This window comes from Lynx rufus, unplaced genomic scaffold (assembly GCF_022079265.1).
Source record: "Lynx rufus isolate CCGP_SWC_20201006 ecotype Redwood Valley unplaced genomic scaffold, mLynRuf1.p SCAF_13, whole genome shotgun sequence".
In the NCBI taxonomy this organism is placed as follows: Eukaryota; Metazoa; Chordata; class Mammalia; order Carnivora; family Felidae; genus Lynx; species Lynx rufus.
In genome coordinates, this window is record NW_025814827.1 from 64977936 (window position 1) to 65004308 (window position 26373).

General features: G+C 35.5%; 1 protein-coding gene across 1 annotated transcript in view; it reads left to right on the forward strand.

The window, feature by feature from the left end:
* TOGARAM1 (TOG array regulator of axonemal microtubules 1) overlaps positions 1–26373 on the forward strand; it is a 76820-nt gene that overhangs the window by 4370 nt on the left and 46077 nt on the right. Inside the window, exons 2-7 of the mRNA XM_047075651.1 lie at positions 11438–11594; positions 13529–13663; positions 17571–17864; positions 19602–19864; positions 21809–22041; positions 25475–25575. Coding sequence (XP_046931607.1) covers positions 11438–11594; positions 13529–13663; positions 17571–17864; positions 19602–19864; positions 21809–22041; positions 25475–25575 — 1183 coding nt within the window. The remainder of the gene's footprint in view (positions 1–11437; positions 11595–13528; positions 13664–17570; positions 17865–19601; positions 19865–21808; positions 22042–25474; positions 25576–26373) is intronic.

Genomic DNA, 26373 nt, shown 5'->3' on the forward strand with positions numbered 1-26373 from the left:
TAGCCAAAAGGCCGAGAAGCGATAAAAGTTCAAGATTTCTTTGCAGTTCTTTTTCTGCTTAGAATTATCCCACAGAGTTTTGTTTTCAAACTTTTCTTAAATTGTTTTCTGAGTTATTATGATTTAAACGGTGTGATAAAAGATGAGTAGAAGTTTGCTTAAGTGTGGACGGGTTCTGGTGAATTCCAGATGGGAGGAATATATGTTGAGACACTGAGTTATGAAGGACTTAGCAAATTAATAGGAAATGGTGAGTTTCTGTACTGCTGAAACTGTTTGGTGGGGGGTAGCAGAAGATACTAGAAATACAATCAGAAGCAAAAATACAGAGATCATTATTACAAATAAGGAGTTTGTATTTTTGCAGTAGAACTCAAATGGATGGAGGTAAACTAAATATTCTTTCCTTCCTTCTAGCTCCAAATTATTTTTAACAATAATTTTCAGATTTACATAATCTAGTTATATGGTTGTTCTTGTGTACTATAAACATTACATGGGATTGAATGGGTTTCTTTAAGCATTGATCTTAATCCTGCTTGTTCTGTGTCAAAACTAAAATGTTAGTGTATCAAGAAGATTCTGGGGGCATCTGGGTGGCTTAGTTGGTTGAGCATCTGACTTCCACTCAGGTCATGATCTTGTGGTTCATGAGGTCAAGCCCCACATCGGGCTTGCTGCTGTCAGCCTGTCAGAGCAGATCCCACTTCGGATCCTCTGTCCCCCCCTCTCTGTCCCTCCTCCACTTGCCCTCCCCCAAAATAAATAAATATTTTTTTTAAAAAGAAGATGATTCTGGTGCTGGCCAAAGCACCAAGAATCTGAAAATAAGTGCATTTTTTAAATTCCAGTGTAGATATATATTGCTTTTAAAAGATGGAACTTGGGGCACCTGGGTGGCTCAGTTGCTTGAACATCCAACTCTTGATTTCAGCTCAGGTCGTGATCTCGTGGTTCATGGTATTGAGCCCCATATGGGGCTCTGTGTGGACAAGCATGGAGCCTGCTTGGGATTCTGTCTCTCCCTTTCTCTGCCCCTCCCCTGCGTGCTCACGTGTTCTTTCTCTCTCTCTCTCTCTCTCTCTCTCTCTCTCTCTCTCTCTCTCTCTCTTTCACTCTAGCTCTTACTCGCACCCTCCCCTGCACACCTGCAGGCACACTCTCTAAATAAATAAATATTTAAAAATAAATAAAAATGAAAGAACATATCCCAGAAATTGAGTTATACTTTCTTGCTCATAAATGGTTTGTAGAAGAACTACATTGGAATTTATCTTGAGGACAGGTATTAAATAGTTAAATATTTTTAGGTGAGCAGTTTTTGAAGTATGTATCTATTTTAATTAATAAACATTATTTTTTAGAGCAGCTTTAGGTTCATAGCAAATTGAAGAGAAAGTACAGAGATTTCTGTTATTTCCTCTGCCCTCACACATGCAGTCTCCTGCACTAGCACCACAGTGGTATGTTTATTGCAGTTGATGTAAATTGACATATTATCACCAAAAGTCTGTAGTTTTTACATTAGGATTTGCTCTTGCTGTTGTATATTCTGTGGGCTTGGACAAATCTATGTCTAGTATCTACCATTATAGTATCATTGAGTATAGTTTCACTGCCCTGAAAATCCTCTGTGCTCTGCCTCTTCATCACTCCTTCCTTCCCTCCCAGCAACCACTGATTACTGTTTCCATAGTTTTGCCTTTTCTAGAATGTCATGGCCCCTGATCTGTTAGGTGTTGGCTCTTGCCCAAGTTCTGCTTTAACATTTCCAGTCTGCTGTTAATTGATTATTTCTGTCTTGTCCACATATAGCGTTGGTTAATTACATTAAACAGCAAAGCTTCCAGAAAAACTCGTGAATGTTGATGTATTTCTGTAGCTCATTTTAAAAGTAGACTCATTTGCTTAGATGATTTTTGTAATGTAGTGTTAGAAAATACGTTTACAAGAGGGAAGCAGGGCTGCATTGGAAACTCTTGAATGTCAGACCAAAGAGTTTAGCTTGTGAGCACGCACAAGTTGGGGAGAAGCAGGGAAAGAGAGGAGAGAGAATCCTGAGCAGTCTACACACTATCAGCGCAGAGCCTACACAGGGCTCACAAATTGTGAGATCATGACCTGAACCGAAATCAAGAGTTGGATGCTCAACCGAATGTGTTACCGAGGCGCCCCTCCTTTCTTTTTTTTTAAGCAATGCTTTGGGAAAATTCATCACAACAACAGAAATGTGTAGGTTGTACTTTTTGTTTCTTTTCTTTCTTTCTTTTTTTCTTTCTTTCTTTCTTTTTTTCTTTCTTCCTTCCTTCCTTCCTTCCTTCCTTCCTTCCTTCCTTTCTAGAGCTAGAGACTACAGACTTAGGAGATTAATTAGACTTATGAATTAGACTGCTTGTGTGAGGTGTTGAGATCTGTAAGGATTAGCAGGGTATCAGGATTAGACTAGAAAGAAAATAATGGATGTAAGAGATGTTTCAAAACATTTAGTGACCAAGTGTTAGAGTAGAGGGGGAGAGAGAGACACAGAGAGAGAACTAAGATTTACATGAGGTGACCAATGCATAAAATCCATGAATACATATAAGAAGGCCCCAAACAAGGAAATTAATTAGGTGGAAAATGAATTTTAGGTTGAACAAGATAGAATATTCTAGTTGAGTTTGAAAAATACTATCCAGAGACAAAGAAAGAACCAGGGATGTAAATCTTGGAAGTCATATACTGAGAAGTATTTGCTGAGACTGAGAATGGGTAGACTCTCCAGTGAAGGGTATATAGAGCAAGAGCAGCATGCTTAGGACTCAGTCTTGACATACAGCCCCAATTAGGGAAGAGATATATGAGACAGAACCAAATAAGGCAAAGAAAGAGGTGCCTAACAGTTGGAAGAGAACCAAGAAAAAACAAAGTTTTAGAAGTGAAGCAGAAAGTTTGAGAAAATACATCTGTACCACTAAATGCAGGAGAGATTAAGGAGAAGGAAGACTGAAACATGACTTGTTCTTACATATTCAGCCTGCTACTTGTAAAATAATTTTTAATAACTTTATCTTCCTGAATTTCCTCTTAATAATTTTTCTGATTATAAAAAAGTTAATGTGTACTTATAGAAAATTTGGAAAATATAAAAAGCACAAAGAAGTAAATTAGATTTTTCTAGTAGTAATCCCACTTCTGAGAGAGGTATGCACTGAATGTTCTGTTGCCTGATTCTTTTTTCAGGCATGAAAATGAACGTCCCCCTTTTAGTTATTCACTTACTTTATCATGAACATTTTTTTCTTTAATATCGAATAATCTGTAGAAGGATCTTTAGTGACTATTTAATATTAGATCATATAATATCATGGTCTAACTGCTCTCTTACTTTTTGAATATTTAAACTTTTAAATTCTGTTATTGTTTCCACCATTTAGTTGATTGTTTTTGTGCCCTAACACATCAAATCACTGACAACCATGTTCCTGTGGTATTTTAACTTTGCATCTCTTTTTATGTTTCTTATGAGTGTTTTAATGGGTTAATGGGGTCAGTGATCAGGCCTCACTAGCTGACTACCATATTAGCTATATTTTTCCTAACAGATTTCTATACAGTGTGGTAAGAGACATAGTAGTCAGTAAACTAGAATGAAAAATAAAGAGCATACTTGCTTCATCTGTATGCAGTTACTAGCTCTGTAGCTTTTTCAGGGTGGAAGATTTGATTATATAAAGGTCGTTGGGACATGGAAAAGAGTGGTTTTAGAAGAATGTCATAGAGACTGAATTTAAAAGTTTATGAAGTGAGTTGATAAGGAATACAGGCAGTAAGCATTTCTTCAACATCTTTTTGATCATCCACTATGTGTGAAACCAAGTGCAAGCTTATAATCTACTCTTTAAAGCACTGCCTAGCATTTTTTTCTATCATTGTTTAGCACATGTGAGCCATGTTCTCTTTCTCAATGATGGTAAGCACTGGGGTGATAGGGACTGTTTATTTTGGTTTTTGTTTTTGCAATAGTACTAACCATAGTGCTGTGTCCGCAATTAGTATCAATAAATATCTGTTAAGTGAGAAGACATTTAAGGGTTTGGCAGTGAAAGAAAAGACCACGCAGGATATAGCAGGACGAGTTATTACTGTGTTTTTTTTATTTTTTTTTTAATTTTTTTTTCAACGTTTTTATTTATTTTTGGGACAGAGAGAGACAGAGCATGAACGGGGGAGGGGCAGAGAGAGAGGGAGACACAGAATCGGAAACAGGCTCCAGGCTCCGAGCCATCAGCCCAGAGCCCGACGCGGGGCTCGAACCCACGGACCGCGAGATCGCGACCTGGCCGAAGTCGGACGCTCAACCGACTGCGCCACCCAGGCGCCCCTGTGTTTTATTTTAAAATAGGAGACGCTTGACTTGAGAGAGGCAGAAAAAGGAGCCAATTATGAATTCAACATACCTACTCTGTGCCTTGTACTGTGGTAGATGTTAGATATGAAAAATACTTACGATTTGGTCCCTGTAAGCATATTTGAGAAAGAGAGGCAAGGAATTAATGGGTCCTAAAGAAGGACTGAATGAGTCAAGAACACAGGTTTATATAGGGAGCTTAGCTGTGGAACAGAGGAGGAAGTCTTTTCCTCTGGAAATGAAAGAAAAAAGGAAGGTGACTAAGGATACAGAAAAATTTCGAGATAGCAAGAAGGGTGCATTTTGTTTTTAGTCAAAAGAAAGGAAGATGTGATTCTAGAACAGTGTTTATTAAACTTTAATGTGCATGTGGATTGACTCAGGATCTTGTTAAAATACAGAATCTGATTCAGTTTGTCTGGGATGGGATCTGAGACTACATGTCTAATAAGCTCCTAGGTGTTGCTGATACTCTGGTTTGTGAACCACATTTTGAGAGCAGCTCTAATATTAAGCTTCCATATTCTGGTAAACTAAGAGGTAAGCTGAAAATGGAAAATTATGGGTCCGGGATCTGAAGAATATGGGAAAGGTTTAGAATACTTAATATGACAAATTTGAAGGTAAAACTTATTAACCTGCAGTAATGTATTTGTTGTGAATTCATTCTAATGAGGCTTTTCTTGGATGTTCAGTTGTTTCTAATAAGTAGTTTTTGATTTTCTTTTTAAAATATGATTGGAGTATCTGAAGGAGAAAAACTCTTAGTTTAAGCATGTCAAAACCATGAACAATCCTGAAAGCATATCTGATGTCAGTATAGATGTTAGTTTCCAAGAAGTACTCACTGATTTTCTTTTTTCTTTTTAAATTTTTTTAAAATAATCTCTGTGTCCACCCTTGGGTCTGAACTCATGACCCCAAAATCGAGAGTCACATGCTCTACCTACTGAGCCACCCTGGAGCCCCTGATTTTTTTTTTCTTTTAGATTTTATTGAAGGTTTAAAGAATTTGAAAAACTTTTAGTTTTAATGTTTGTCGAAATCCTGAACAGCACCAAAGCATATCTATTCTCAGTGTGGACGATCTATTTAAAAACTTAAAAATAATTTTAAAATAAATTTTAAAAAATAAACCTTAAAAACATATTAAATAAGGTAATGTATGTTTATATGTTTTTTTCACCTTAAAAAAAAGCTGTAACAGTGCCCTTGATAAATGGACAGCATGTATCCATTGCCTTGTATACATTTTTTTTTTTTTACAGTTTATTTATTTTTCAGAGAGAGAGGGAGAGCAGAGGAGGGGCAGAGAGAGAGGATCTCAGGCAGGCTCCACACTATCAGCGTGGAGCTCAATGTGGGGCCTGAACTCAAAAACCATGAGATCATGACCTGAGCCAAAACCAAGAGTCTGATGCTTAACTGACGAAGCCACCCAGGCACCCCTTCTTGTGTACATATTTTTATCTCTCTGTAATTTTTTTACCTAGAGCCATGTCAGCTGTATATATTAAATACAACCTTACACAAAGAAACCAGCTGTGTTTCCTCATAGATGCAGAAAAAAAAAAGTCATATAACCAAGAATTATCTTTCATTCTCTCTAAGAGTACACATTTCATATCCTTTTATGGTGATTTTAGTGGCAATAATAAACATGTATTTAATGTCATCCAAAGGTATTTATAGATCTTTTAATGTTTATTAATGTTTATTTGTTTATTTGATGGTTATTCTATAATGTATAAGAGAAAAGGGTAAAAAAAAATTTGATGATCAGTGATTTGAGTTTTTATCTTAATTAGAAATTCTAGGGGCGCCTGGGTGGCGCAGTCGGTTAAGCGTCCGACTTCAGCCAGGTCACGATCTCGCACTCCGTGAGTTCGAGCCCCGCGTCAGGCTCTGGGCTGATGGCTCGGAGCCTGGAGCCTGTTTCCGATTCTGTGTCTCCCTCTCTCTCTGCCCCTCCCCCGTTCATGCTCTGTCTCTCTCTGTCCCAAAAATAAATAAACGTTAAAAAAAAAAAAAAAAAAAAAAGACTAAAGATTTTTCATTAATTCAATTTTATATTAGTCTAAAATAACATTAAGGGTTTGGAAACTACAACACAAGGTAATATATTAATCATTGTAGGATTTATGGCATTATAGGAGTTGATCCCTTTTAATAAAGATATTATGTATTATAAAATTTAATTGAACTCATGATTTTACAATTTTATATTTTGAAAAGTGAAGCCAGTGGAGGACATTTGAGAAATTTAAGTTAGTTAGGCTTTTCCTGAGAAGATAGGTTCAAGTTTGCACAAACAATTATATCATATTAATATTATTTTACATGGTGATAAAATCTGGGCAAAGACAAATAGCTGTTTTTAAGTGAGTTTTATTTGTCTAAGGATTTTATATGAACTTTTCCTGTGTAATTAATTATATACCAGATATTAAAACTTTAAAATTTAAGAAAATTTTTTTTCTTGGTTAACCAAGGACATTAATTAAACTCACAGCTAGTCTTTGTTTTCCCTTGAATGTACATCTTGTGGCAAGACCATTGTTTTCCTTACACAGTACATTCAAATCATAAAAAGTAAAGAAATCTCAGAAGTCTCTGGGATTTTTTCATTTAATGTGAAATAAGCACTCACCCTTTTAATAATGATTTTAGTATGCTAACTGACATAAGATCTTGTTTCAGTTTATTTTATTCTGATAGATTAATACAGTCTATACATAGACATGATATACCAATCTGCTCAAAAAATATTTTGTATTCATAAAATGGAAAAATTTTACCCTCCAAGAACTTAAAGAATGTAATTATGATAAAGCAGCAAAAAAACCCAAAAACACTTAATCACCATTAGATTCATCATTGCTGAGTATGTTGGTTTTAAATATATTACCACAAATTCTTTGAGATTCTTTCCTTGAAGAGTTACAATCCAGTTCCCTTCTACTTGTATGTGTCTGACTTAATGACTTACTTCTAACAAATAAAGTAGAGATCATGGTGTGTGACTTCAGAAACTAGGTCATAAAAAGGCACTGCAGCTTCCATCTTGGTTGTGTTTTCCTCGAATCTCTTGCTTTGGAGGAAGCCAGCTGCCATATCATGAGCAGTCCTCTGGAGAGACCCAGATGGCAAGGAACTGAAGCTTCCTGCTAGTAGCCATGGAGTGAAGTTCAGTGATCCTTCAGTCTCAGTTAGGGCTTCAGTTGACAGCAGCCTAGCCGATATCTTGATTGCAGCCTCAAGAGATTAGAACCATCCAGTTAAGCCACTTGTAAATTTGTGATCCACAGAAAGAAAGATAATGAATGTTCATTGTTTTAAGGTACTATACTTTGGGATAATGCATTATATGGCCAAAGATAACTAATAGACTAAGAATTGTGATTTGCAGGAATTTGGAGAGATATTATATTTCTAATGTCCGTATCTTGTACAATAAAGTCATTGAGTTTTCTTTGTTTTTAAAAAAGCTAAACTTACTTGAAGTTTAGAAAATATTAAATATTGTTTTGTTTGGCTTTTGGAAACCATCATTTTTCTGAGTGTCTAATTTATAATTAAGTTTCTTTACTGTCCTTTGTTTTGCTTCAGAATTCCAAATTAATATTAACTTGCAGTTACTCAGTTATTTAGAGAAACTGAAGAAAGCTGACCATTGAACGTTAAGATCTTGTTTCCTTTCATCTTTGGTATAGGAATTTGATTTTTGTAGATATTGACAGGTATTTGCCCCATTGTAGGTAAACATGAAGAAACCTTAAGCTTTGGATGGGGAAAGAAAGCTCTGGCTATTAGAGTAACGGAGCTTATATCAGCACATTTAAAAACAAACATAAACAGAACACACCAATAAGGAAATGAGATTGCAGATTCCCAGTTAGCTGCCATCTGCCCAGGATACTGTCATCTGGCAGAAATCACATAATAGGTCATAAAATCAAAACCCATTTCCTCCACTGCTGCCATCTGTGTGGAAACTATTGTCCATGTGTTCAGTTATAGTCGGAACCAGAAAGAGGCTTTATGAGCAGTGTATGCTCAGATGTATGTATGCATGTATGTATGTAATCTCTATACACAATGTGGGGCTCCAAGTGACAACCCAAGATTAAGAGTTGCATGCTCTACCGACTGAGGCAGCCAGGCACACCTCCAAAAATTTTTTTAAAAAGATCCTTTTATTAAAAAATTATACAAGGAATTGGGGCACCTGGATGGCTCAGCCAGTAGAGCATGCAACTCTTGATCTTGGGGTTATGAGCTCAAGCCCCACATTGGGGAGTAGAGTTTACTTGAAAACACACACACACACACACACACACACACACACACACACACACACGGAATCAAATGAAAAGTTAACAGTAGCAAGATTAAAATAATAAGACTCTAAATCTCAAATTGTTGTTAACATCAAGTGTGAAGCTTACATTTTATAATACTTTGACTTTCTGTAACTCTAAGGAATTAAGGAATTAAATGAATTACATTTCAGATATTAACTTCAAAGACTGAAAACAGTCCATGTTTCTAAGAGTCCTAAGGTACTCTCAACAGACTGCTTCACATTTTATAAAATTAGTTTTCAACTCTTTCAAAATATATCTGTACTTTTCTCTTTCACCCTAACTTCCTTTTCTCTTTAAAATTATTTTTAAGTTTGTTTATTTCTTTTTGAGAGAGAGAGCAAGTGAGGGAGGGGCAGAGAGAGAGGGAGAGAGCGACTCTCAAGCAGGCACCGCACTGTCAGCACAGAGCCCAGCGCAGGGCTGGAATCCACACACTATGAGATCATGACCTGAGCAGAAACGAAGAGTCGGATGCCTAACCAACTGAGCCACCCAGGTGCCCTACTTCCTTTTTTCTTTAATTCATTATTTAGTCCCATGAAAGTTTATCCATGAAAATCATTTGTCAACTTTTAAGAGAAACGAAAAAGGGTCTCATTGGTGTGTCCTGTAGTCTACCTTCAGATATGTGCATATTTTTTCCATAGCAAAATTTATTAATCTCTGACTGACTTCTGCATTCTTAAATTCCACAGTCACACACATTCTCCATCACTACCACCGCCCCCAGTATTCCCATTCCCATCCTCACCACCACCACTGTTGTATGTATCTGGCATGTACAGTAATGTTCTGTTCTCTAAGCAGAAATTAATCACAGAGTAAATCTAATATGTATTCCATACTGTAGGATTATTTCTGGATTTCTCACTATTTTAATGGACTTAGTATGTTCTTTTAATCAATCTAATCAGGAGTTGACCACAGTTTGTTTCATTTTTATTACACTTAATACAAACTACTATATAATCAGTCATAGAAATTGTAATATACTTTGAGAAAGTAAAATCGGGTCTTTTTCATTTGGGGCATTGTTTATTTTTCACTGATATTTTCTTGGTTAATTTTTGAAAGTGTTAACTGGTTTTTCACAAATTTGATGAGGAATAACATGTTATCTGAGGATCTGGTTAGTTCATAGTTAAGTAGCTAAGAAGTTTTCAAATAGACATCTTTAATTTTATTGTTTCTCATTATTGTTTGATACTTGGCAAAGTTTGCAAAGAAGCATATTGAGAAGGCTGATAGTTTACCGCATGTCTAGATTTGATTGTGTCTGTAAGCTCCAAATAAATATATAGATAGTACAATTTTTGTTAATTTTTTTTAGTTTTAAAGTTTATTTATTTATTTAATGTAATCTCTACATGAAATGTGGGGCTCAAACTCACAACCCCAAGATCAAGAGTTGCATGGTCTTTGACTGAGTCAGCCAGGCATATTCACTCAATTTTTTTAATGCTGTAGCCACATTAAATGTGAAATGATCTAGAACAATTGAGCTCATTATTGGTAAAGAAGTCTTGAACACTTGAATAATGTTCTCATTTAGTTCTTTAGCTATGATTAGTTCTTTTACTTCAGAATTCTGTTCTGGCACTTTTGTACCTTAAGGATGAAAAGAGACATGTGAAAAAAAATTGGAAACTATGAAGTACTAGACTTGTATAAAGTATCACGTACTCAGTTTTAATTAAAAGTTCCCTCCTGGGGCGCCTGGGTGGCGCAGTCGGTTAAGCGTCCGACTTCAGCCAGGTCACGATCTCGCGGTCCGTGAGTTCGAGCCCCGCGTCAGGCTCTGGGCTGATGGCTCGGAGCCTGGAGCCTGTTTCCGATTCTGTGTCTGCTTCTCTCTCTGCCCCTCCCCCGTTCATGCTCTGTCTTTCTCTGTCCCAAAAATAAATAAAAACGTTGGAAAAAAAAAATTAAAAAAAAAAAAGTTCCCTCCTGAGGGAACCATGGTATAGGTTACCATGTGTATATTTTTATTTGATATTACTATCAGTATTCTATAGTAAGTAAGACTAGTAGAGTGGGGTGCTTGTTGGTTCAGTGACCTTCAGTTACCATTTACTATTTAATGTTCAAGAATGTCATAGTGTGATAGTCTACACTGCTGAATGAGAAATGTGCTTTGCTCTACTCAACTTGTTTTTTAGATGTGTGTCCCTTTACATTCTTTCCTTCCTAGCTGCCAGATGTGTACTTAAGGAAGTAAGGTACAGGGGAGTCTGAGTGGCTCAGTCGGTTAAGGTCTGACTCTTGGTTTCAGTTCAGGTCATAATCTCATCGTTTGTGTGTTCAAGTCCCACATTGGGCTGTGTGCTGACAGCGCGGAGCCTGCTTGGGATTCTCTGTCTCCCTCTTTCTCTGTCCCTTCCTCACTCAATGCTGTCTTTCAGAAATAAATAAATAAACATTTAAAACAAATGTAAGGTACAGGAAAGAGATGGGATAAAGTAATAAGGAGGCAAAATTAGCATTTCTATCATGGAATGAAAAATACTGTTGGTGTACCTACCATACTATATGTGGATGTTTATTTGTTTCATTGTATATTTGATAAATTTAATATTTTTCTTTTAGTCTGAATTTCATAATTGGGTCTAAGTTATTCTTTCATATTTATTACCAAGTAGATGTAACACAAATTTGTTAATTTATTATCCTCTTCTCATAGTTTTCAGCATATGATTTCATCCCATCTCCAAAATTAAAGCCCTCTCAAGGAATGCCAGTCAATGATGATTTATGTTTTAGCAGAAAAAGAGTGTCAAGAAACTTATTTCAGAATAGTCGGGATTATAACCCAGATTCTCTTCCTGTGTGTGCTGCTGGTAAGTAAAAGGTTCAGGTAATAGACATGTTGAAACTAAGTTAAAGGTTTCTCTAAACTTAATAATTCATTCAAGAGCTCAAAGAATTTATAATCTAGTAGACAATTCAGATTCAATAAATATTTGTTATAGATCTGATAAGAATGGACACTTTGACGTAATTGTATATATATATATATATATATATATATATATATATGTATATATACTGCATATATACTATATATATATGCAGTAAAATTCCATAATATTTTTACACAAAAATGATTGTTATAATGATTGTGTAGTTTAATGTTTATTTAATAGAGAAAAAGAAATGCAAGAATATATCCAGTTATGCTCATACCATTACTTGGATTTTTATAAGGCTCATGCTTTCTGTACCATTGAGAGCTCTTATCTAGTCACACAGATTTAAAATAACTAGAAAATAAGACAACATAAAACCTGATGCTAGACTGATATGAATTATAAGTACTATTTAGGGATTTAAGAAAGGAAAATGTGATAGGTGTTGAAGTGGTTTAGGAAGGCTCCAGGAAAAGTTGGACTTGAGCTGGACCTTAAAGAAGGGAAAGATTTGTGATTGATTGACACTGAGGCAAGAGAGACTGTTACAGATAGGGAGAAAGTACGATCAAAGCACGGAGATAAGAATTAACTTAGAAGATGTCTGGTACATGAAGGATAAAGGGGCTTAAAATATAGGGAGATAATTTTAAAAATCCCATACATAGAACTGTAAGGGGCCCCTTGCTCAGGGATAACCTTATCTAGCCAAGGTAGAGGGAAAGAGATCTTAGAAATAAGCTTGGAAACCATGTGAATGCTGTGTTAGATGTTAGGAAAGAAAGTAGAATTCTGCGGTACAACTTTTTGTGCAATGTGTACTACAAATACTGGGAAGAAGAAAAGCCAGCACAAGAAACAACAGGTGTTGGCGGGGACAGGGAGAAAGGGGAACCTTCTTACACTGTTGGTGGGGATGCAAACTGGTGCAGCCACCCTGGAAAACAGTATGGAGGTTCCTCAAAAAGTTAAAAATAGAACTACCCTATGATCCAGCAATTGCACTATGAGGTATTTACCCAAAGAATACAAAAACACTGATTTGAAGGGATACGTGCACCCCAATGTTTATAGCAGCATTATTAACAGTAGCCAAATTATGGAAAAAGCCCAAATGTCCATTAACTGATGAATGAATAAAGAAGATATGGTATATACACACAATGAAATATTACTCAGCCATCAAAAAGAATGAAATTTTGCCATTTGCAATGACATGGATGGAGCTGTAGTATATTATGCTAAGCAAATTGAGTCAGAGAAAGACAAATACCATTATTATTTCATTCATATGTAAAATTTAAGAAACAAAACAGAGGAACATGGGGGAAAAAATAAGAGAGGCAAATCAGGAAACAGAATCTTAACTATAGAGAACAAATTGAAGGTTACCAGTGGGAAGGGGGGGGGAGATGTGAATTAAGGAGGGCATTTGTTGTTATGAGCTCTGGCTATTGTATGTATGTGATGAGTCACTACATTCTACTCCTGAAACTAATAGTACACTGCATGTTAACTAACTGGAATTTAAATAAAAACTTGAGGGAAAAAAAAAGGAAAGTCAGGTCTGGGGAAACGTTCCATAGTGAGAGGAGGGAACATGTAGGAAGAAACTGTTTTTGTGTGTATTTTTCAATATACCTTTCTTTGTACTTTTCCACTCTCTCTTCTGTTCTTTAACCCCTGATACCAATCAGATATACCAACAGCAAAAACTTTCCCTTTCTTCCTGCCTGGCTTACTGTACATTTACCCCTGTATTTATTCCCACACAAATGAAATCAGTATTTCTGAAATTAGATGTATTCATGAAGTAAAGTTAACATTTACTTTTATGTTTTTCTCTTCCTTCCTTCCTTCCAAAGGCAGTACTGGGACTCATCAGACAAATGTTACTGGGAAATGTGGACAACTTGGATTTTCACAGATATGTGGGAAAACTGGCAGTGTGGACTCTGACTTACAGTACCTGGGGACAACTAATAGTCATCAAGATAAAGGTTTAAATTCCAACTTAATTTGGATGGAAATGATTTATAAATATTAAGGGAGGTTTCCAAATCTAGCTTATATATTATTTTGTGTAATTATATTCACTACAGGAAAGAAAAACATGTTATATTTTTAATAAAAATCTTAATAACATTTTTTCATAGTTGTAACCCTAAAATGTTAGTTTTAATAATCTTCGTACATATATATGACTGATGAAAATTAGAGAGTTTAGAAATTCATGGTGGAGATGAGCATTTTAATACCAAGTAATTAAAAATGTTTTTCATTAAGAAGTACTGTGTTAGGGGCGCCTGGATGGCGCAGTCGGTTAAGCGTCCGACTTCAGCCAGGTCACGATCTCGCGGTCCGGGAGTTCAAGCCCCGCGTCAGGCTCTGGGCTGATGGCTCAGAGCCTGGAGCCTGTTTCCGATTCTGTGTCTCCCTCTCTCTCTGCCCCTCCCCCGTTCATGCTCTGTCTCTCTCTGTCCCAAAAATAAAATAAACGTTGAAAAAAAAAAAAAAGTACTGTGTTAGCAGAAGACCATTATTTTCCATAGCAGTTTTAACTTTTAAGTACCCTTTTAGGTATCTTGTATTTTTTAACTTTATCACAGATAGAAGGAAGAAAACCATATAAATATGTCAACAGATGCAGTTAAAATTCAACATCAGTTGGTATGATTACCAAGTTATAACAAACTACAAATAACTTTTTTAACCTGATAAATTATGTCTGTTAATGCCTATAGCAACTATATTTAGTAGTAAAATATTAGAATAAGACAAAAATGCTCACTGTTACCATTGCTATTGAACATTGAATTACTAATCCCTGTAGTGTTTATTGAGAAGCAGGCACTGTTCTAGAATCTAAAGATCAAAATCTAGTAGAAGAGGAAATAATAAAGGAATGATAAGAATAGAAGTGACCTCTATGAAGAAAAATAAGGCAGGGTAAGAAGACAGAATGTGATAGGGAAAGTTTCTGTGAAGTAAAAATGTTCAACAGAAAACTGAATGCAGTGAAGGAGGGAGTTATGTGGATATCTGGAGAAAGAGCATTCCAGGAAGAGAGAACAATCAAAGTATAAATGCTCTGGAGGCGCCTGAGTGACTCAGTTGGTTGAGTGGCCCATTCTTGGTTTTGGCTCAGGCCATGATCTCTTGGTTTTTGAGTTTAAGCCCTGTGTTGGGCTCTGTGCTGACATCGCAGAGCCTGCTTGAGATTGTTCTCTCACCCTCTCTCTCTGCTCTTCCCCTGCTCACGCTCTCTCTCTCTCTCTCTTAAAATAAATAAGTAAATTAAAAAAAGAAGTACAAGTGCTCTGAAGCAGGCTTATTGGAGAAATATCCAGGTCAATGAAATGAGTGAGGGGGAGAGTAATTTTAGGCAATAACATGGGGCCTTGCTGAACATAGTAAGAATTTGAGATTTTATTCTGAATGGGATAGGAAATCACAGTAGGTTTTTGAGGGAAAAAAAGGGGGGCATGATTTGACAATCTTTAAAAGGATCAGAGCTACTATGTAGAGAATAGGTTTGGTAGCAATAGGGGTAAGGTACAAAGCAAACCAATTGGGATATGGAAGTTGTAAAGGCGAGAGATGATATGGTTTGTATTAGAAAGGAAGCAATGAAAGTGATGAGAAGTAGTTGGATTCTGATATATAAGGTGGCTGTGAAGTTTGGAAACATGGGTAATTTTATTTTATAATGTATGCTAATGTAATATGAATAAGCCATTTATTCTGTATTCACCAAAGTTTTCAGAATCAGTAATCACCATGTGTTGTTAATATAGAGCCAAAAAGAATTACTAATGGATTAGATGTGAAGTTTGTGAGAAGAGAGGAGTCAAGGATGAGCCCAGTGTTGTTGGTCTAAACAACTTAAAGAATAGAGCTGCCATTTACCTAGAAGCAGAAGATTAGGAAAAGAATAGATTTGACTGAGAAATCAAAAGCTTTGTTTTGAACATGTTAAGTTTGGGACATCTGTCTCTTAAAGAAGATGTTGAGTGACATTTTGATATTAAGTCTGGAAGCAAAGGAAAATCCATGCTAAAAACTTGGGAGTCATTGTACTTCCGTGTAGGGAGAGTGTAGCTCAAAATTAAAAGTATATAATTTGTAAAAAATAGAATAAAATAAAATTTGTAGAGGAATAAAGAAAAATTGTCATTACTCTCCGATAAAATGTGGTACAATGTGGTAATTAAGAACACTGGGAAGCCACAGTGCCTGGGTCTGTATCCCAGCTTTATGATTTCCTACTGTGTGATGTTTAGCAATTTACTTACCCTCTTTACATTTTTACTTTTAATCTATAAGATTAGTACCTACCCCCACAGGGTGTTATGAAGATTAAATTAGTTAATACACATGAAAAATTTAGAATACCACTTGACATAGTAAAGTGCTCAATAAGCATTAGTTCTCATTGTTGCCATCTTTATCGTTATTAATATTAATAGTTTATATAGAAAATCTAAAAGGATATACAGAAAACTCTTAAAATATTAGGCAGTTTAGCAAGGTTGCCAGATATAAACCAGAATATAAAGATCAATAAAGTTCTTAGATACAAGCAACTTTCAGAAAATATAATTTTTAAGAAAGAAATTAACAGTATGAACAAAATCTAGAAGTGTATGGAAGTCTAACAAAAGATTTATATACCTTTTATTATGAAAGCTAAAATACATTTCTGAAACACATAAAAGAAGACCTAAATAAATTAAGGCTATCCCACATTTTTAAATAGGGAGGCTGAATATCAGGAAAGTGGCAGTTATTCTTAGATCTGTAAATTCAGTGTCACTCCAATCAAAAATCTGACCAGGGTTCTTACATAGAACCTGACAGGCTGATTCTGAAATAAATATGAAAGAATGGAGGGTCAAGAATGGCCAAGATAATTCTAAGGAAGATAAAAATGAGACATCCATCCTATTGGATAGCACTATGATAAATAAAACATTGTAATACTAGTGCAGGGATAGGCAAAATAGACTAATTGAACCAATAAGAAGCACATAAGTGTGTATGTGTATACATACATATATATATATAGATACGCGCACACACACACACACACACACACACACACACACACACGTAGGAGCTTTATAGATGAAAGGAAAAGAAAGGACAGTTTATTTATTTATTTTAATATGAAATTTATTGTTAAATTGATTTCCATACAACACCCAGTGCTCATCCCAACAGGTGTCGTCCTCAATGCCCATCACCCACTTTCTCCTCCCTCCCACCCCCCATCAACCCTCAGTTTATTCTCAGTTTTTAAGAGACTCTTAGGGTTTGGCTCCCTCCCTCTCTTTTTTTTTTTTCCTTCCCCTCCCTCATGGTCTTCTGTTGAGTTTCTCAGGATCCACATAAAAGTGAAAACATATGGTATCTGTCTTTCTCTGTGTGACTTATTTCACTTAGCATAACACTCTCCAGTTCCATCCACGTTGCTACAAAAGGCCATATTTCATTCAAGAAAGGACAGTTTAAAACATGGCACTAGGGGAGCCTGGGTGGCTCAGTCAGCTAAACGGCCGACTTTGGCTCAGGTGATGATCTCACGGTTCCTGGGTTCAAGCCCCACATCGGGCTCTCTGCTGTCAGCGCAGAGCCTGCTTTGGATCCTTGGTCTCCCTCTTTCTCTGCCCCTCCCCACTCTTTCTCTTGTTCTCTTTCAAAAATAAACATGAAGACCTGGCACTGGGAAAATTGTACTATCTATATATAGAAGAAAGTTAAATTAGATCTTTACCTCACACTGCACAAAAAAAAGTAAATAAAATAAATGCCAGATGGGATAAAAACTTGAATGTGAAAAGCAAAAAACTTCAAAATCTTAGATGTGTATACATAAATAATATATTTTCTTTTGTTTTATTACAGCGTATGCTAGCCTAAATTTTGCCCCTAAGACACAACAGACATTTGGTACCCAAACAGAACGTACTTCGTCATACTCTGGTCTAAATCCAAGTCCAGGAGGCTTCATCCTTCCATCCTATCCTGTCTCATCACCTCGAACTAGTCCAAAGCACACATCTCTTACTGTATCTCCAAAGAAGTCTCAGGATAATTGCATCAATTTCTCTAATTCCTGGCCTCTTAAAAGCTTTGAGGGACTACCAAAGCCAAGTCCACAGAAAAAGCTTGTCAGCCAAAAATCGTCTGACCCTCCAGGTATAAATGACGGTAAAAATTAATACTTTGTTCAAATTTTCATGTGTTTTTGAATTATTACTTTGGAGTTAGGGTTTTTTAATCTTTAAAAGCTGGTAAACTGCATTTATGTTAAATAGTTCAAACCTGTAATAGAAAATTGAATTGAGGGGTGCCTGGGTGGCTCAGTCGGTTAAGTGTCTGCCTTCGGCTTATGTCATAATCTCACAGTTCATGAGTTTGAGCCCGGCATTGGGCTCTGTGCTGACAGCTCGAAGCCTGGAGCCTGCTTGGGATTCTGTGTCTCCTTCTCTCTCTGTCCCTCCCCTACTTGTGCTCTGTCTCTCTGTCTCTCTCTCAAAAATAAATAAACATTAAAAAAAATTTTTTTAATTGAATTGAGGGGCATCTGGGTGGCTCATTTGGTTAAGCACCCAACTCTTGATTTCGGCTCAGGTCATGATCTCGTAGTTTGTGGGCTCAAGCCCTGTGTCAGGCTGTGCTGCTGACATCGTGGAGCCTACTTGGGATTCTCTCTCTCCCTCTTTGCCCCTCCCCCTTGCATGCATGTGTGCTCTCTCTCCCTCTTCTCCCTCTCTCTCAAGATAAATAAACATTAAAAAAAATAAAATTCAATTGACATTGTCATTTCTTAGTTTTCTACTTCAGAATCCTTTTTCAAAACTATGCAACTAATAATGCTTTGTAATGAGCATGAACAGCCTAAGAGCCCAGTAACAAATTTTCACTTTAGAAATAAAAAATGCCATTCATATAATTACTATAATTATTGTTTAGTATCCATTTATTCTACATTTTTTGAATGCTTAGTATATGTTAAAATTATTTTAAGTTTTCTAGTATTTGTTGTAAATTAAAATATCCTTAACAATAGCCCTCTCCAAAATAATGAAATTGGCATGTAAATTTATTCAAGACAGATCCAATTTCAAAATAAGTCTAGTAAAGGCAACCCCTATATCCCACATACTTTCTTATTCCCAATCTCTGCAGTAAGATGTTCCAGTTCATAACTGATTGCGGTGCCTGGCTGACTCAGTCAGTAGAGCATGTGACTCTTGATCTTGGAGTTGTAAGTTCAAGCCCCGCGTGGGTGTAGAGATTACTTAAAAACAAAATCTTACAAACAAACAACAAAAAAAGATGTTCTACCTTTAAACTACCCCACAACACTGATGTTCTAGTTTATAACATGACCAAGGGCAATTTATCGCATGGTCAGTCAATTTTACCACTTATTCTTAGCACTGAACCTTCATTTTCTCCATTAATTTCTTTCTATGTTTGTCTTTCCTCTAAGATCAAATATTGTATTGAAAGCTGAAAAATTATTCAGTTTGTTCTCCTAGTGCCTGGCATTAATGTTTTGCGTATAGTAGTCATTCAAATGTTGTGTATGTAATTAAATGAAGATAGGAAATAGCCCCTGTGGCTTATTTAGGGACATATGGACTTTTCTGTACAAATATCAGTTATGATAATGTGTATGAAGACAGGAATTTTACTTGGTGTATACAGTATTTTTATCTAATATGAAAGAAATTCTGGTGACTCAGTTTTGTTATATTTGTTAGGGGACCCTGATACTTTGACCTCATTTTAAATAGTATCTTCACTCCTAATAAAAAAAAGTGTATTTTTTAATTTAAAAACATTGTATTCCAAACACTTGTGATTATAACTTCCACTTCTCTGAAATTAAAAAAAAAAAAGTAAAATATATTTCTTTTCATGCAGGAGAAAATTCTCAAGAAAAACTATCTCCAGTTCAACTTACCCCTGCCTTGGTGAGATCACCATCTTCCCGCCGAGGCCTAAATGGGACCAAACCTGTCCCTCCCATACCAAGGGGAATCAGCCTTTTGCCTGATAAAGCTGACTTAAGCACAGTGGGACCCAAAAAGAAAGAACCTGATGATATTTGGAAGAGTGAAAAAGATAGTCTTACAATCGATCTTTCAGAATTGGATATCAGAGATAAAGATTTGGATCAAGAAGAGGTTAGAGCCAAATATCACTTTTAATAGTTTTAAAATGCTTGTAATTTTCTATAATACAATAGCTGTCATTTAAGGAAAAATCATACTTTTTAATTCCATAACATGTTTTCTTTTTTATAAAAATATTTCATGATCCTTATAGAAAATGTAAAAACTGTAGTGAAATGTTAGAAAATTCATCACACCAAATCCCACTACCCAGAATGATTTGCCATTAACATTCTAATGTGTTTCCTCTATTTCTTCTGTGCATATTTTATTTCTTTTTGAATTAAAAGTATGAGTAATATAGCAATATACCCATGCACTAACCCCTCCCAAATGAAAAATTTGCATATTTGTTTCCTATTTTTTAAATAAATGAAACATAACATAGTTCCCTCCCCAATCCAGTTCCTCTCCTTCTTTCACCAGAGTCAACTACTATCACCATTAATTTGTATTTTATGTATTTTTGTACTCTTAATATATTAATACTTTGGTATTTATGATATAATCGTAATTGATTTTGGGTTATTCCTAGTCTTTTTGTTGTTGCGAACAATGGTGCATTGAACATTCCTGAGTATGTCTGTTATTCATATGTACAAGTTTATTATTATGAAACTGAAATCATATACTCATCTTTGAGTATATACTATATTTTTATACTATAAAAATCTATTGCCAATATGACAACTCTGTACATACTAATTATGTCAGAGAAGGAATGTTGTTGCTATATTACGTTGATTCAGAACACTATTTCCATAGATACTTCCTTTTTATCCTATCAGTCTGCCTGATGTCAGATTTTAAAAAGTGTTTACATTAAATATATAAACCGAAACATTCAATGATGATATTTTGTGGTCTTATTTTTGCCAATTTTTAAGATATAAGCATCATTACTGATAATTTGCTCAATAAAATAAAGTTAATATTAACACATCCTCACTTTAAAAGCATTTCTTTAATATTAAGCATGCATACCAAAATTGGTTCTTAATGAATTAATTAGTTATTCTAACTTCTAACTGCTTGTAAAATCTCCTCCCTCCCCCCCAGTTGTATTTCACTGGTACTAGGAAGAGAATTCATTTAAAGGGAAGAAAGTTATAGAAGAGGCATTTTCCTACATAATTCATAAGTTTCATTTGACACTATATATTTTTGCATTGTTTTTGTGAAAGCTTAAAAATTGCCCTTTTTCTTTTAGTGAATAATTGAAAGGGTTATTTCTTTTACATAATTATTGATAAATATTGGAGATAGTACTGTTTTTAAATATTTAGCCTTCCGAGGATTTACTAGGGAAGTGGCCGTATAGTTGCATCAACCATTATAATCGTTACAATCAAAATGTAAGTAAAACATAGTTTATGTATGTTTTTGTGTTCCTTAATTCATTCAAGGTTCTATTTCCAAATTTAATGTATTAGTTTGTAATGGCAGTTTCTAGTCTACATTTCTAGAAATACTTGGCTTCAGAAGTCACATACAATGATCTGTTGTTCTCTGAACCCTAACATTGGCAAGCTGGATGTAAACTTCAAATTTTAGAAAAATGATCACTTTTCACAGAATTTTGAAATGGCTACATTCACACATTAATGACTTAAGATTAGCCAAACCTCTATGACTTCAGCTCTGATGTCTACCATCTGATTCAATGATTCATTTACTGATTAACTTATATTAGTCATTGTGCTCAGTGATGCAAATATCATGGTAAATAATAAATAGCTTGGGATCCTTCCTCTTAAGGAGTTTACAGTCTTGTTAATAAATTGGTCATGATAAAATATGTATTTTTACTCTGTACAGATATGTTAATATCCATCTTGTTAGTACCAGACTGGAGAGTGGCTAGCTAGGTATAGTGAATAAAATTTAAATACTAAGGATAACTTTTATTCATATAAATGTCTTGTAAAGTTAATTGTTTCTATTTTTTTTTCTTAGATGCAGAGCTCTCTTAGGTCCCTTCGTAATAGTGCAGCTAAGAAAAGAGCAAAACTGAGTGGCAGTACTCCTGATCTTGAAAGCCCTGATTCTGCAATTAAGCTTGACTTGACTGTGGACTCACCATCTCGATCTTCCTCTCCAAACATCAGCTCTTATAGTGAAAGTGGAGTTTACAGCCAAGAATCACTGACTTCTTCTCTGTCTACAACTCCTCAGGGGAAGAGAATAATGTATATAATTTTTTTGACATGTTAAAGGAATGCTAATGTTTAATTTGTAGTCTAATCCCTAATATCATATTTGAAAAAAAAGCTTTAAAGCTATTTATTTTCTAGTTTTTAAAATGTTGAAGTCCATTTAAAAGAAAGGTTTACAGGGCGCCTGGGTGGCGCAGTCGGTTAAGCGTCCGACTTCAGCCAGGTCACGATCTCGCAGTCCGTTGAGTTCGAGCCCCGCGTCAGGCTCTGGGCTGATGGCTCAGAGCCTGGAGCTTGTTTCCGATTCTGTGTCTCCCTCTCTCTCTGCCCCTCCCCCATTCATGCTCTGTCTCTCTCTGTCCCAAAAATAAATAAACGTTAAAAAAAAAAAAGTTTAAAAGAAAGGTTTACAGGTATTACCTTGCTTGGCGTTGGTTTCGGATGGGTGGAGAGAGAAAACACAGCCACAGCTGTAACCTAGGGCACCTATATTAATATAAGCCCTTATTCCCCAAGCCCTACTTGTTCCTCTGCCTATCTAACATTTATCCTAATATTCCTTGTTCTTTAACTCCTTTCTGAATCATTGACACTTTTTGCAGCGGACCTATAGCTGATGTTACTGCTTTCATTCAAAACTCAGCACCAATTTCCTCTAATTTGTAGGTAAACTCCACCCAGCTGTTACCCCACTCTTGTATTTTGTTATTCCATTATCTTTTGGAAGCTCAGGAGGCCATGCCATAGCTTTTGCAGCCTCCTCAGGAGTCTTCTTGTAGCGGCTGTGGAATTAGAGTCCTGGCCGCCCCACACTGACAGAGAATTATTTTCTAGTACAGCAATTCAGCAAACTTTTTCACATTACCTCAGTAACCCCTAAGTCTTAATTAAATGGTAAACCCACCTTGATTTCTGGGGATTTCTGTGACTTTATTCTAGGATTTGGGGGAATCTCTTCCCTCTTTATTTTAGACAAGAACCTAAGAGTAGAATTGCTAGGTCATAGGGTAGATGTACATTTAACTTTTTAAATAACTGCTAAACAGTTTTCCAAGCTTGTACAGTTTTACACTCCCACTAGCAAAGTCTGAGGTGTTTCACATCCTTGTTTATATCTGTTGTCATTCTTTTTACCTTTACTTTTCTTTGATTTTATCCTGAACCATGTTTATACACAGCTATCAGCCATGATTATTTAAAATTAAATTTAAATTATTTTCACTTACATGAACTGGAGTCTCTTAACAATGTATGTAACTAGAGACTGCATAATCAAAGGAGAGATGGTTTTCTATTAACTTTAATGGAAAAGGGTGTTTCATTTCAGCAGTCCATAGAATTAAACCAAATTTTTGTGTCCTGCTCTGAGAAGTTTATCTTATCCCATGATTTCATTCTCTACAGTTTTAACTTAAGTGGCATTTTATTTTGCAGTTGTAAATTTTTTTTTTACTGGAAATTATTTTGTTGTAATTACCGAGATAGAATAATGCAGTGTATTTACAAAATTAATTTGGAATGGCTACATGGGCTGGTGAGATAACTGTGGTTACATTTACTTACCAGATGTTTGAAATAGATATTTATCTTTTAGATCTAAAGTCCTTCCCTTATCTTCTAGGAATGTGAAATTTTGTGTTAGATACTCCTACAGTTGCAAGGTCCTGTGAATAATTTGGAACCCAGTTGGGAAGAAATGTTCACTTTATACTTTAACATTCAGAATTCACTATTCCCTGTATTGTCTCATGGAATTATTCTCTTCAGATATTGAACTCTGTGAGAAGGGGAGTTCAGTATGCCTTCATATCTGGACTAAATTACCTTTAATGAATTTCATATTTCCACATTAACTGTAATAGCTTTAAAGCAATTATTCTTAACCAGCTTGCATCTTGCCTTAAGAATAATGTCAAAGAAAGCCACTTCTACCCTATGTGGAGCTTTCATCTTTAAGTGGGTTTTGGAGGAAAAACTCTTAAGAGCCACTCTTTTAGAGACTGAAGTATTTTCTTTCACCTGAATGTAATGCATGGCATAAATGTAAATTTTTTATTCTTTCTATTCTAAAGAAATTACTCTTTAAAGATGTTTAACATTGATTTCTCACTAGATCAATTAACAACTATGCCAACCCAACTAAGAATTGTACTCCTTTGTAAAATCTCTTCTTTATAATATCCATCACTGGCTTGGGGCACCTGGGTGTCTCAGTCGGTTAAGCATCCGAGTTCAGCTCAGGTTGTGATCTCGTGGTTCGTGGGTTTGAGCCCCGCGTCGGGCTCTGTGCTGGCAGCTCAGAGCCTGGAGCCTGCTTCGGATTCTGTGTCTCCCTCTCTCTCTTCCCCTCCCCTGCTCATGCTCTGTCTCCCTCTCAAAAATAAATAAACATTAAAAAAAATTATATCCATCACTGGCTTATTGATATTATGACACTTACTTGATTTAAAACAGTTCTATTACATTCTAATTTAACATTCTTCAGTTGCTTTTTTTATAAAACATAGCCTGTAGGTCTTTATAATGTCAGAAAAGTGTGGGGCGCCTGGGTGGCTCAGTCGGTTAAGTGTCTGACTTCGACTCAGGGTATGATTTCATAACTCCTGGGTTCAAGCCCTGCATTGGGCTCTGTGCTGACAGCTCAGAGGCTGGAGCCTGCTCTTCAGATTCTGTGTCTCTGTTACCTCACTGCCCTTCCTCTGCTCGTGGTCTGTCTCTCTCTCTTTCTCAAAAATAAACGTTAGAAAAGAAAAGTATAACAAAGAATAATACAAGAAGGGGCACCTGGGTGATTCAGTCAGTTAAGCATCTGACTTGGACACAGCTCAGGTCATGATCTCATGGTTTTGTGAGTTCAGCCCCCCCCCCCCCAACTGCCGTCAAGCTCTGTGCTGACAACGCAGAGCCTGCTTGGGATTCTCTCTCTCTCTCCCTCTCTCTGCTCTCTCTGCCCTTTCCCCACTCATGCAGTCTCTGTCTCTCTCAAAATGAATGAATAAACTTAAAAAAAAAAAACTCCAAGAAGTGGCTTTTGCTAATAAATGTTTCTAGTCTCTTATTTGTAATGTAGTTAAGTCTCTTTTTTTTTGGTATTATTATTTATAAGGGTAGATAGTATATTAGATAATTAGGAATCATTTGCTTTAGTTTTGGAATGCACTTTCTTTGGATCACTTTTTTTTTTTTTTGACCCAACAAAAGATTATATAGTACAAGTCGGAGAATCTTCCCTGCCTTTGGCAATCCTCTCATAAATAATTAAGAATTGCTGATATGTTAAAAAGGTTGGAAGTTCAAAAAGTGAACTAGGAATATCAATAAAAAATTCTTATAGTTTTTCTTACTTGCTCCTGCTTTATTATTGCAGTTTAGTGAGTTAATGGGAAATATAGAGAATGTTTTGTGTAAGAATGTTGAATAGCTTTAGATCTTAAATGATTATTGAAATTACTTTGTTTCATTGTAGGTCAGACATATTTCCAACATTTGGATCAAAACCTTGTCCTACAAGACTTTCTTCTGCAAAGAATAAAAATTCTGAGATAGCTGACCAAAGCCCCAGTGCAGGTATTTTATAACTTTTATAAATATGATTTATAGACACTATGATTTTTAAATTATATCAAAAATGATAAATACACTTCAGATTTAGAATTTTTGAGCATACCAAGTAAAACTAATCATTTTTTTAACTCCTTAAAGGGACTTTTTTTTTTTTGGCAAGAATAAATATTTTATTATTCTTAGAAGAAAAAGCATTTAAATAGTTGATACCCATTTAAGCCCATAGGTGTACCTATGCCTGGCTCTTCCACCCAGATATTTTGGTTTAATTGATAAGAAATGTGATGCTGCTGTCAGAATTTTGAAAGCCCTCAGGGTGATTCTAATATGCAGCATAGTTTGGAAGCCACTATGCATCACAAAAGACAATTTGTTTTAAAAAACAACACTTAACTAGTCGTTAACTTCATTTGTATCTTAAGAATTTTGTGAACTAACCTATAACACTCTAGTGTATAGCATCACTTTTCAGAAAATAGATTTAGTTGTTCGTAATCATTTGGAAAAATATTTGGATTTTTATCTATTTAGGATGGGAACTGCATGTGATTCTATGATTGGTAAAACCGTATTCGATTCTGAGTGAATTGTAACAAATTGGAATGTGATGTTTATATTCATATGATCTCAGTGTAAAAGTCCTAATAACTTTAAGCTACTGTATCTTATGTTATAATTTTCTCCCTAAAAAGCTATATTTGTATTTAATTGTCTGCTAAGATTTTTACATTTCTTGCTCCTAAATATGCCGTACTATCATCTACTCTTTTTAGTCTCTACTATCACTTTTGCTCATTTCTT